The sequence below is a fragment of the Mastigoproctus giganteus genome, chromosome 10, assembly GCF_048544385.1.
Source record: "Mastigoproctus giganteus isolate SK-2022 chromosome 10, ASM4854438v1, whole genome shotgun sequence".
NCBI classification, from domain to species: Eukaryota; Metazoa; Arthropoda; class Arachnida; order Uropygi; family Thelyphonidae; genus Mastigoproctus; species Mastigoproctus giganteus.
Window position 1 is genome coordinate 33,900,537 of NC_143584.1, and position 14,124 is coordinate 33,914,660.

Here is a 14,124-nt window from a genome sequence, read left to right on the forward strand (position 1 = left end):
TATGGGAATGCGGCGCTCGCTTAGCATGGATTCACTTAGCGCTCTGTTTTTTCGGAAAGAATTATCAACGTTAAGCTGGGTTACCTGTACTTACTTACTTCTGGCCACTTTACAGAGTTCTCTACCTTCACAGTGTACCTGGCAGAGTTGAATCAATGTTAAGGAATCAACTTATATGATACAACATGTGTCCACATGCTAGTTGATGAGAAGCCAGTGAGCTTTGTAACAACTGTCCTGGAGGTGTCTCAGATTTTTAAAATTATAGTGGATTTAATTCGTATAGCATCACCTATTCAGATGATGCTATACAAATTAAAAAGAAATTAGCACCTTATGCAGAATGGTGGATAACAGCAACACAGACAAAGCTGAATATAAGCCCAAACCTTAGTTTTGGGGACCTAGTATTCAGTGTGAGCAGAAAGTCTCTCTTGAATAAAATTGAACTCTGGTAACTCATACTAATTTTGTTTCAACTGCTGTATTGAAATTGAAATATCCCTCTCTAATCCTGTACCATTGTACTGTGTAGGGCAAACAGCCAAATTCTAGTGGTTAAAGGCATACATAATAGTTATCTATTCAGGTGATGCTGTACAATTTAAAAAGATATTAGCAACTTAGGCAGAACTGTGGATAACAGTATTTGTCTCTAAGTTAAACATAAGTCCAGGCCTAAGTGCTGGGGACTTGGCAGTTGTTCAGCAAAAGCAGAAAGTTCCTCTCTGTGAACAAAATTGAACATAGGTAACAGGTATGGATTTGGAATTTATAAGTATTGGTTTTGTGACCTCCAGTATACAAAGAAAGCACAGACAAATTATTTATTTCTATAGTTTCTACTGATTTCACATATAAGATAGCCAGTTTTATTCAGTGGGCCATATACCTTTTCTAAACGTTTGAAAATACTCATTACCCCTGAATCTACCCTGAAAGAAAAAGCATTTGTTTAGAATGCCTTAATAACTAACAAATAAAAGTACATAGTATGATTTATTTCCAGGTATTTAAACACGTACGGTAAAGATATAGCCATGTCCACCTGCAGTTAAAAAAATTAAACACACATCTACACAAAATATGAATTAACCTGATCTGCCAAAGAACAATAATCTGACTGTGATAAATTTTAGAATTACCATGAAGCTCTTCTTGAGTTTGTAAGACCATAGCCTATTTACTTAGGGCAGTCAAAAGCCTGCTAGCTGCCAGACAAAATATATATGATGAGTTGGCTTTTTTGGATACTTTTGTCCACATACCATTAGAACACTTACCTAATACCTTGTTCAGCAACCTTTTGCCCATAAACTTCTTGGCACAGATTCCATAAGGTGTTGCATGATGTCCTGTTTATAGTGCTACTCATGCATCAGACAATGTGTTCAGTAATGTCCGAGCATGGTCGCAGCATCGAATATCCTTTTCCAGTAGGCCCCAGAAGTGCTCAGTTGGATTAAGATCTGGTGAGTTGGGCAGCCATGAGAGGTCAGAGAATTCATTTTCATGTTCCTGAAACCAGTTAGCAACCATCTGCTAGGCCTTGTGGCATTGTCTTGTTGATAGATGCTGGAGTTGTCTGGATACACTGTCATCATGAAGGGATGTACTTGGTTAGTGACGATAGAAAGATAGTTGTTCTCATCAGGCTATTGATTAAAAGTGATCAGAGGATCCGGAGGTATGCCACAGTCCCCAAACCATAACATCACTGGTTCCAGCCTGCCGAACACCAACAGTGCATCCAGGTGCCATGGCCTCATTTTGATTTTTCCAAATGCAAATAGGCCCATCAGCATGACAGTTGGAAATGGGATGCATCAGACCAGGCAACAGATTTCCACGTCAGTGGCCCTGTGTTGGTGCTGACAAGCCCACGTAAGGCTCGATTCCTTGTGTCTGTCTTGCATACAGCGTGGGTACCTGTGATGGCCATCGATTGCCATGGCCTATGCGAGTTGATGTCTGGTGCATAATCCATGTGGATGTTGGTCTTGCTATTTTATGTTGTAGCTGGGCACTGCATTGCTGTTGTGTTACTAGATAAGTCGAGAGAGAGAGACAGCAGTCACTATAGGCTCATGACACCACAGAATGGGTGCAATTTAATTATATTGGCTGTTGTTGAGGTATTGGCACCCACATATCTTGTTCCTACAATCATTTATATATATAGGGAGGAATCAAGTTTTCAGTCAGTTCTGATTTCAGTTTCTAGGCAGCCAGGTTTTGGATATCCTTTGTATTCATAATAGCGATAATCATAAAAAAATAAATAAATAAATGAATAATTGCATTGGCTGATTTTCATGCCAAAAATTCAGTGGCTTATAACACAGCAGTACAGTGATTTTTATAAATGAAGTCTCACAGAATTATTTGCCACGACTAAGTGTGAAGGAATAGGGAAGGTGAAATCAAAACTTTCCTTGTGGGCGAGTGCACACTATTACTATTGCAATTAATATTACTTGTATTTAGTGCCATGAGGGATAATTTTCCAGGAGGAGTTATAACCTAACCTGATAAGCTAGTGAGGTACTACTAACTAAAATTTTGTTGGTTGTATGGCGATTTTTTAGTGCATAGACTACTTTGCTCATAGTACACCAGTTTATACAATAAGTAGCTCATATAGTTTAATTGTGTATTAAGTATATACAAGTGCATGTTCACAGGTTGATTTGAATAAGGTATGCAGGCCGAAAAACAGACGATAACATGCAGGGGAAACGTTCTCCCTCTGCAAAAGTTTAGTGATGTCATATTAAGCACTCATGAACAGAATTATCCATGTTTTGTGAAGAAACATTGTTTCTGACACATAACATGTATAAAATCATTTCAGGTCTTTAATCTCTTTTGCATCATATTCTATACTGGCTTTATTATTTTTTAAATTAATTAATTTATTTACTATTTTTTTTTTTTTTTTTTTTTTGTAATAAAGAAATATCACTGGACTTTTGTGGTCTTAGCTAGATTGCATTTGTCAGCTGGTGATTTTAGTTGGTATTTCTTTTCTGAATAAAAGAAATTGTAATTTTTAATCAATGTGTTTTTCTTTTTCAAGATCAAATACTGGTTTAGTTTTATGGGAACTAAAAAACCTCATAGACAACACACCTGGTCTATATGCTCATTTTCCTGTAGAGGTTCGGTTTTCTAAAGGGGATGACATCTACATTAGTCCAGCATATGGAAGGGATACCTGTTATGTTAATATCATCATGTACAGGTTAGTACTGTTAATCCACAATTTTAAATTTATTCATGTTGTACAAATATACATATATCTTCAGTTTAAAAACTGAATATTTCAGAATAAAACACTCTGCATGATGTATCACGTTGAATTTATTGTACGGCAGATGCTGTTCCTGAAATTTGTATTTTAAAAAAATGGCTAAAGAGAATGCAGTTCTTCTTTCCTCCCTCCACTCCTACCATCTATAATTCCTTCTAGTGTCACTAGGAGATCACAAGCAAATTTGAGACATTGTCTAGACAAGCAATACCAAGCATCCAGTAACATTAGCTCTTCTGCTGCTAGTATGAGAAGGTATCAGTGAATATGGAACAAACTTTCAAGGCAAGCCACAGTGAATCAGTCTACATCAGCTTCCTCTCACAATAAACCAGAGCAGGAAACTAGCATTATAGATCTCCATGAAGTCCCTAAAACAGTGTCTAATCAGTGTTCACAAACAAGTCACTGCTGCCATATCATTTTGCTTGTTTTAGTTTAAAAGCCCCTCCTAATTTTACGCAGACCTCGCCGGAATTGTTGAGGTCCGAGTAAAAATTACTTAGATGAAATGTTGGAATGGGCTACCACAAGCAGCTTATGTATCGTTTCTGTCTCTGTCTCTAGTATAGCTTTTTAGGCACATTAGCATATATGTGTAATGCACCTATTGTCTTAACTATATCCATCTGTCTGCCTGTAACAACTCCACTCATAGTAGACAGATTTTCATGAAATTTTGAAATTTTGGGCCTTTTAAAAAGATTGATTGAGCCATTCCAAATTTCTTTGTCTGTCCATCCATCCATTTGCAATAAGTGGAGGATTTTCATAATTTTATATTTCACTGTTAGAATGCTTTGTCAAGCTTACCCAAATTTTAATGAAGTCAGACCAATAGAAATCTGGAAATTATTATTATTTTTTTTTCATACATATCTATAAGCTATCCATATATTGTAGTTGAAGCACTGGATATTATGTTCATTGCCATGTACTTTTCAGTTGTTCACAAAATTTAAACAACCTGTCAACCAAAGACAATCCTCACTCTGGTCTCCCTTCAACTTCATTCCACTGTCACACCTGCTCTTGATCTGATCAGGAATGATCAGCATTTAACTATCCACAGAAGTTACTTGTGAAATTGGTACTTTGTGGGGTGTGTCAATCAGTTTTAACATGAGGTTTCAGAATGCAGTGCATTTCAACCAAGTTTGTGCCTCACATCCTTGCTTATAATCGCAGTTCTTGCACATGAGAATCTTCATCAGCATGCTGCTAACTAGACTTTTCCGTCATTACTGGTGACAATTCATGGTTACAGTCCTGAAACAAAGACCAGGCCTCTAAATAGAAGTCTCTTCTCCAAGGTCCAAAAAAAAATCAAGACAATCTTGATCAAATGTGAAATTGTGTGACCTTTTTTGACTGACGGAGCATTGTTCATTATGAATTTATTATGCATGGTGAAACAGTAAACTGGGAATTTTACAAAACTGTTATATGGTGATTGCATGATCTGCAGAATGCAACACAAGAACTATTAGCAATTCCAAAAGAAGCTTATCAGGAACTTCCAGCATTGCAGAAGCATAGGAATAGGTGTAATACAGCATCAAGGAGACTACTATCATGTCCCATATATTAGTTCAGTCTATATATATATACATACATATTTTGACGTAGTAGTAGTGGCACATGATGCAAGAAAGCAAGTGTAGGAGCTTATGCAGCATCAGCCAAAAAAAAAAAAAAAAAAAAAAATCACACCATTCCCTCCAAATGCCTGTCCAGTTCCTCCTTAAATTTATTTAACCTATCAACTTCTACAACGACAGATGGAAGTTTGTTCCAGCAATTAACCACCCGCTGGCTAAAGGCAAATTTCCGCACATCTATTCTACATCTGTCCTTCCTTAATTTGAACTTATGTCCCCGTAGGTTGGTAATCTGAACAAGTGGAAGGATCCCATCAGAATTCAGCGTGCTCAACCCATTCAAGGCCTTATAGACCTCAATCAGATCACCGCGCAGGTGCCTAGTCTCCAGCCACTGCAATTTGCAGAACTTAAGCCTCTCTTGGTAAGAGAATCCCTTCATTCCCCTCACCAATCGTGTTGCTCTTCTCTGTACATGCTCAAGCAACTCTACATCCTTCCTAAAATGAGGCCTCCAGACCTGTACGCAGTACTCAAGACGTATTAGAAGGTGAAATGAACAAGGCATAATTTCTTATGAATTTAGGTAATTAACTATATAATATCAGTGTAGATACACCATAGTTTACCCATAAATTTTAACTACATATGTAGTGTAAAAGGTATTTTAATTGCATCTTATATTGTGGATGCCGTCACAACGGGATAGCTGATATTGCACTACTTCAAATAAATAATGCTTCTCTAGTAGAGAAGACTACTGTTATTTATTTTCAGTGGATACCATCACCCAGACGATCATTTCGAAGCCAGTTGGCTTCGTCATCAGTGAGTGGGCAGGTACCCTTGTAATGCAACATACCATCACAGTTGCAAAGTTATTTCCACAATAGATGAAATTAAAATGATGCCTTTTACACTACATACGTAGTTCAATTTTATGGGTAAACTATGGTGTATCTACACCAATATTATATAGTTAATTACCTAAACCCATAAGAAATTATGCCTTGTGCATTTCACCTTCTAATACATTATTATTTATACACCATTTGGAATCTCTCATATTGTGGAAATAACTTCGCAACTGTGATGACATGTTGCATTTCCAGGGTACCTGCCCCCTCACTGATGGTGAAGCTTTGAAATGATTGTCTAGGTGGTGGTATCCACTGAAAATAAATAACGGTAGTCTTCTCTACTAGAGAAGCGTTATTTATTTGAAGTAGTGCAATATCAGCTGTCCAGTTGTGAAGGCACCCACAATATAAGATGCAATTGAAATGCCTTTTACACTACAAATGTAGTTGAAATTTATGGGCAAACTATGGTTTATCTATACCGATATTATATGGTTAAATACATATTTTGAATATGATCCCTGAGGAATACATATGTGATGTAGGTACATTCTTTAAGGTAATTTCGAATTGTGTCACAATTCTCCAATTTAGTGCTGATGTGTTTCTAAGTAAATATTACTCGGTTTTTAATAGATTACAGCATGAAAACAGTTTATATATATTTATTTTTTTTATATTTATATACACATATTTAAACATTTATGTTTAAAGAAAGTGCATCACCCCTTAATTGTAATTGTTGTCCGAATAACATAAGTATATGGCAATATTTCCTACAGATTGCAGCAGAAAAGATTGACACATAAGGTGATGACATAATATTGCATCAGCCATTACTTTCAGCTATATAAGCACGCTCTGCAAGAGTTGCAGTCATTCATTGTTTGTGTCAGCATGGCGAGTTTCGTGCAGTTGAAGCCACGAAGAAAGAGCGTTATTGTTGCTTTACGCGAGAAAGGATGTGCTTCCCGTCATATTGCTTATAGTATCTTGTAATCAGTCTACAATGAGTATATTTCTTTCCAAACTCAAGAATACTGCTTCTGCTGATAGGAAAAAAAGGAACCAGATGCAAACGTTCTCTACGCCAAAAAAGGACCGCGTTTTGAAGTACTTATGCCTTAAAAACCGTAAAGCTTCTTCATCTGAGCTGAAAAGAGAATGGGAAGAACATACAGAAGTTGTAGCAAGTGCAGTTAACAGTCAGAAGACACCTCTTCAAAAATGGACTTGTAGCCCATTGTCCTAAGAAGAAGCCCCTCCTCACGCAAAAAATAAAAAGGGCCCAATTAATTTGATGTGAGGAGCATGTCAAATGGACCCCCCCCCCCCGAGCAGTGGAAGTCAGTTATTTTTTTGGTTGAGAAGAAATTCAACCTGTGTGGCTCTGATGGGAGACAAACGATTTGCCATAGATGCGGTGAAGAATGCCATCCAGACTGTATAGTATCTACAGTGAAATTCCCTACCAGCCAAATGATATGGGAGTACATTTCATATCGCGGAGTAGGTCACCTGCAGTTTATAAAAGGTTCCGTAAATGCCAATGGATACCTGGTTATGTTGGAAGGCAAATTGCTGCCAACCATTAGAGACCATTTCAACCTGCCAAGTAACTGCATCTTTCAGGACGAATCTGCTCCTTGTCATCGGGCAAAAGTGTAAGTAGACACTTCTGTAATTACTTTAGCTTTATTTTTGCATTAGAGGTTCGGCAGTAATGTGTTTACATTTGTTAAAGGTGAAAAAATGGTTGAAAGAACGGTCCATTACAATATTTAGTTGGCCAGGAATCAGCCCGGGCGGACCTGAATCCTATGGAGAACTGTTGGCATGGTGTGGAATCGGCAGTTGCCAGAAAGAAACCGAAGACCCTTCTTGAACTTCAGGAAGCCATAATTTGTGTTTGGAACCACAAACTGTCAGTTGATTATCTTCAGAAATTGATCTTGTCAGTGCCTCGATGGTGTGCTGCTGTCATCAGGGCCAGAGGCGGTTGAACTAAATATTAGTTTGCACCTGGTGAACTTTTCATTTTGTTTTCCAATTAAAATGATAAACTGAAGAAAATTTGGGGTCTTCTGATAACATTTCATCCATAATTGTCGTGTTTACTAAAACTGTTGTATAAAGGTTGTAAATGCTCATTTTGGAATATTTTGAGCACCTGTCAAATATTACTTAGAGTTGCCTTAACTATTAATAAATATCTTTTGTTTATTTCTATTTGTGATGCTATTCATTAATGTAACATACCATTGCAAAAAGGGTTAGAAATATGAAATTCCTAGGTGATGCATTTTCTTTGAACACCAATGTGTGTGTGTATATATATATATATATATATATATCCAAGTATAACAAAGCAAATATTAAATGTTATAATAAATATAAATATTATAATAAATATTAAGTAGTAACATAACCAATTAATGCCATCTAGGATGATTAAACATTACATCGGTCTGTATGAATATGAGTTAAGTTAATAATGGTAAGAGTTTTTTTTTTTTTTTTTTTTTTTTAAAGTAAAATATGATATACTAGCTTATCAGGTAAACCATAAACCATGGCGGGTACCCAACGTGACCTGGAAAAAATCAATCTATGCCATGACATAAGCAATAAATATATATAAAAATACCATTAAAATGTATCTTTTTGCCATAACTAACATTTTAATGGTATTTTTATATATATTTATTGCTTATGTCATGGCATAGATTGATTTTTTCCAGGTCACGTTGGGTACCCGCCATGGTTTATGGTTTACCTGATAAGCTAGTATATCATATTTTACTTTAAAAAAAAAAAAAAAAAAAAAACTCTTACCATTATTAACTTAACTCATATTCATACAGACCGATGTAATGTTTAATCATCCTAGATGGCATTAATTGGTTATGTTACTACTTAATATTTATTATAATATTTATATTTATTATAACATTTAATATTTGCTTTGTTATACTTGGAAATACAAAGGGGATTACCTGAGTTGTGACTCGTCTACCAGGAATTTTCCTACATAGCTACACATATACATCCGTTAACACTTCTTAATATTAAATACAGTCTGTTATGGTGGCCTCTCAGACAGCCTTTTTCCCTGTTTGGGTCTTCTGACGCTTACTGGAGAATTTTATATGTATGCGCACATCTTATATTTATACGATCATGAGTTTCTACACAAATAAGAATAACATAATGCTATGTCGGTCGCGTAGAATAAACTGTACCGCGGATATCACTGGGGCTCTGGGTGATCCGACAAGTTCTTCTACTAGCCATTCAGCATCTAATGCTGCTGTCCAATTGAATCTATTCAGTGCCAATGCTGAGGCTCCTACTAACATAGCATGCTATACTAATGATCTTACCGAGATAGCAAATAATAATGTGGCGCTTACCGATATTGCCTGCGATGCTCCTGATACTACAGACGTAGTAACTTGCAATAAACATAATAGCAGCTATCTAAAATTTAATAGTTGTAACAATACACTTTGTCAGACCTGTCCTAACATGAGCAAGTATCATATTACTAATAACATCGACGCTCCAGTTTTTTGCCATGCCAGTGGGGTGGTGTACCTCATTAACTGCAACTTATGTGAAGCTAAATACATAGGACAAACTGGAGGGGAGCTACACATTAGAATTAACGTGCATAGATCCCACATTAAAAACTTCGTTAATATTAAAGACATCGAACTACAGCACTTTCAACTACACAGCTTTAGCAATACTTCTATTACTATATTAGCTATTGAAAGTAACCACAATACCAGGCTAGAATCCGAAAATATCAATATATTAAAATATAAAACACTGTATCCTTATGGTCTTAATAATAAATTTAATGGAAATTGCTACACTAGCAATACTATGAACGATACTTGTATATATAGCCTGTTTCAAATAGTGAAAAGACCCAAATCTAACAGAATAACCAAAACATACAATAAAAAAGCCCGCACACCAAATATAACTGACGATTTTAATGACATGTTAATGCATTGGGACAAACCAATTATACATGTCAAACAGATTCATGATTTTATATTCGGGTTGAAACATAGTAAAATCCGAGCCCTTGACACCATCAACTCCAACTATAGACATAATAACTTACACCTTAACCTCCTGATTAAAGACATAATTAAATTTATTTTTAGTAATAAAAAAACGAAGGTTACATATGAATATATAAACATTAAATTCAGCCACGCATTATTCGATTATGTCTGCCTAGATAAAACCATTAACGTATATATAAGTGATTTACCTATTACCAATGCACTGTTACGTACCAGATTCAGCTATAATAAACCGTTTGGACTATTGGTCTGTAACTATAAAAAAGCAGCTACTAACCTCGTCAATAGTGATATTGAGGCGGATTGCTATTGCCATTTACCGCAATATCAGACGTGTGGACGCACACCATAAACACATTATCACTGGAGATTTGAACATTATAGACTATCCTGAGCTACGTGAGATTCTATCATTTGGTTTTAAATTTCGACCAAATACCGATATTAATACCTATGCCATCATTAAACAACTACATTCAGATATAATGAAGTTCTGCCTAAAGTTATCCTACAAATATAACATATCCTTGGAAGCCTTCCACAAGTGGCTTACACTCACCCTTCAGGCCATCAAGAAACAAATAAAGTCCGCAAGCAGGAAACTACCACCTACTAAGATTTTTAATATAGATGCAATTAAGCGTAAGCTTAAACTGATACAAAATAAGTTTATTATTACTACTATTGATAAAGCCTCTAATAACTACAGCATCATATGTAAAAAATTTTACACTACAGCATTACTAAATGAACTTAACAACAGTAGCACATACAAAATAGTAACGGATAAACGTAACGCTATTACTAAGAAAATACGAGCGTGGCATAAAAAATTAAAACTTACCAACCATACAACTACATACCCATACATATACTGTATACCTAAGTTTCATAAAAATCTGACAGGTTTTAGATTTATAACTTCGTGTAGGGATAGCTACGCTAAGATTCCGCATCGCAAACTAGTTAATTTACTTCAAATTATTTTTGATAGCATAGGTCATTCAAATATTATTCTCAATAATAGACCGGTATTGAATTACATCAATAGCAACACAGGCATCCATACGATAGAACATATCAATACGTTCGACTTTAATAACTTGTTTACTAGCATCCCACATAACAGCCTAAAAACTGTGTTCAGCCATTATTATGATAAATACAAAAATATCTTACCCTGTGAGAAACACTACTGGGATGACCTTTTCAACCTTTGCATCTTCAATAACTATATATTTAATGGCAGTAACCTTTATAGGCAACATACAGGGATACCGATGGGTGCATGTAGCTCATGCATTGTGGCAAATTTATACCTACACCACTTCGAATATAATTTTAAACAAAATATGGTTCTATACAGATATATTGACGATTTGATAGTTTTTAATATGCCTGACTTCCATACGGAAGCAATCAAATATTATCCGCCTGAATTAACATTAGAACGCACCAACACTAATAATTCCAAATCTGCTACCTTCCTTGACTTGGATATAAGGATAGATAACAATACTGTACACACTAAACTGTATGATAAACGCAAAAATTTTCATTTTAATACTATTGACCTCACTAACTGGAACTCGAATATCTCAAAAAGGATACATCGCAATACCCTAATCGCGCAAAGCATCAGAAGAATACACATATGTAACCAGACAGATTATATTATAGATACACTCATTGAATTCAGATCCAAGCTTTTAGAAAATTACTTCCCACACCACATAATTACTAGATATATGTATAGAGCTATATTGATAGCAAACAACAAGGGGAACTATAATCTTAACGCACAGAGTATTATAGATAAAGTCCTAAACAGGCGCTTATATACATAGCCGTTGTAAAATTTTCGTAGGTGTTTCTTTGGCTTAGATAAATTTCGTTGGATATGTAATTATGTAAATAGTAGGCACTGCCCATGGAGTAAGTTACATATAGCTTACTCGCATTAAAAACTTGTACCTGTATTTGCTCCATGGGTAGGAACTTATTCTGTAAACTTCTATTATTACTTCGAGATATACTTATTTGACGGCTTTTCTATGTGTAATACTATACAGTATATTAAATAACAGCAGAGGGCGCTGTATGTAATTATACTTATTTTATCACTTAACTTAACTATTACATTTCCTGGGGGGGGGGCTGCGATCGGTAGTTATATATGCTACACGCGCCAATACATGTGGTTTTCTAGTACCTTGGCCATACGGTGGTAAGCATTCTAATTTTAATCTTAAATCATTCTAACCAGGATACCTTACTATAAGGTACATCCTATGTTAATTATTTTGCTTTTTCTTTGCTGTTTAACTTTCACTTTCTTATCCCTATTTTTTCATACCTCATGAACTATTAGAGTATTCGAGGGGGATTGAGGTACTATATCTATTCTTATACCTTTGTTCCGTTCGCCTTAGTTAGCTATAGCTCACACTGTTATTATTTTTATTAATTTGATGAGACTACCGTGGCAGCATTTACTATCAACTACGCACATATGCCTAACAATAATTATAGCTCTTTCTATAATTTTAATTTAATTTAATATTTTGGCTATCCGTCGGGCTAACAGTCATCTTGCCAGTTAACTGCTAAATTTGGGATTAATTAACAAATTTTATTACTACTATTTGGCTCTAACTTACTACAAATTTTATACTTTTGGCTCTAACTACTACAAAATTTATACATTTGGCTCTAACTTAATACTATTTTACGTATATTAGGACATAGTTATGCTGGACGATGACTACAGAAACGGATAGCTCGTTAATTATGGTTGATACATTGTAAGGGTTAGCCCTCAAAAAAAGTCCCTTGCAATGTATCTTTTTGCCATAACTAACATTTTAATGGTATTTTTATATATATTTATTGCTTATGTCATGGCATAGATTGATTTTTTCCAGGTCACGTTGGGTACCCGCCATGGTTTATGGTTTACCTGATAAGCTAGTATATCATATTTTACTTTAAAAAAAAAAAAAAAAAACTCTTACCATTATTAACTTAACTCATATATATATATATATATATACACTTTATTTATCTTATTTTTGTTACACAGAGCATTAAAATTATGATAAATGAATTAGCTTTCGGCTGGGTGGCAGCCTTCATCAGATTAAAATACTTTGAATGGCAGTTAGAATAGAGATGCACTGCCAGGATGGTGCGTGAGACACGTGGTTAATTGTTTGTTGATGTTTGTGGCTGTGACGTATGGTGGTGACGTGGCCAGCGTTTGTCTATGGACCGAATTACTGCTTCTGTGATGGGGTTAAGTTGACAACCACTGTTCCTGTTCAACGAGGTATCCGAGCATTTTATACTTAACGATTCCAACCAGGTGCGCCTTAAGTAATGGTGGGACTTGTCTACAACCACGACATCGCGGTGTGGGTCGATGTCGTGGTGGGTTGTCCAGACATGCTCGGCAATAGCTGAGTGTTCTACATCCGCCAAACGGATCGCCCTTTTATGTTCTGAGAGGCGTTTCTCGAGACGACGACCAGTCTCTCCAAAGTAGCAGCTCGTGCAGTCACGGCAAGAGATGCGATAGACCACACCACTCTGTAGAAGGGTGGGGACAGGTGTTTTTATGTTGGAAAGGAGAGAACGCAGTTTCTTGCCTGGGAGTTGGATGCACTTCACCCCATGCGATCTTAGGATTCTACCGATCTGCTGTGACAGGTTGGGGTAGTATGGGATGAATGCCCTCGTGGAAGACTCGTCACTGTTGGTGTTGCTGTTGGTCGTCACGTTGTCGCGTGCTTGTAGATCACATCTGTTAAGGACATTGATGGGGTAGCCACACCTCGTAAGGTCTACTTTGACTCTGGTGATCTCTTTGCGCCTTTCATCTGCAGAGCTGGAGTGTGTCCAGGCGCGAGTTAGCAAGGTTCGGGCGGTTGAGAGGAGGTGGCCCCGTGTGTGTGCTGACTGGAAGTTGGTAAATTGGCCAGCACACATAGGCTTACGATAAACCGTTGTCTTCAAGCATGTGTCTTCGCGCCGGACAAGTGTATCTAGGTATGGTATAGAGTTGTTCGACTCCAGCTCAACCGTGAATTTTATGAAGGGTGACAGTGAGTTGAGGTGGGTTAGGAGTCGCTGACTTGAGTCTCTAGGGATCACTACGAACACATCGTCTACGTAGCGACACCAAAAGGCGATGTGATCCGGTGCGTGTGTAAACGCACGTCCCTCTAACTCCTCCATCACGATGTTTG

General features: G+C 36.4%; 1 protein-coding gene across 1 annotated transcript in view; it reads left to right on the forward strand.

Moving 5' to 3' along the window:
• Nucleotides 1-14,124, forward strand: part of LOC150078962 (L-gulonolactone oxidase-like) — a 116,489-nt gene that overhangs the window by 89,525 nt on the left and 12,840 nt on the right. The window contains exon 10 of the mRNA XM_090382578.1: nt 3,080-3,244. Within this exon, the coding sequence (XP_090238704.1) occupies nt 3,080-3,244 (165 nt within the window). The remainder of the gene's footprint in view (nt 1-3,079; nt 3,245-14,124) is intronic.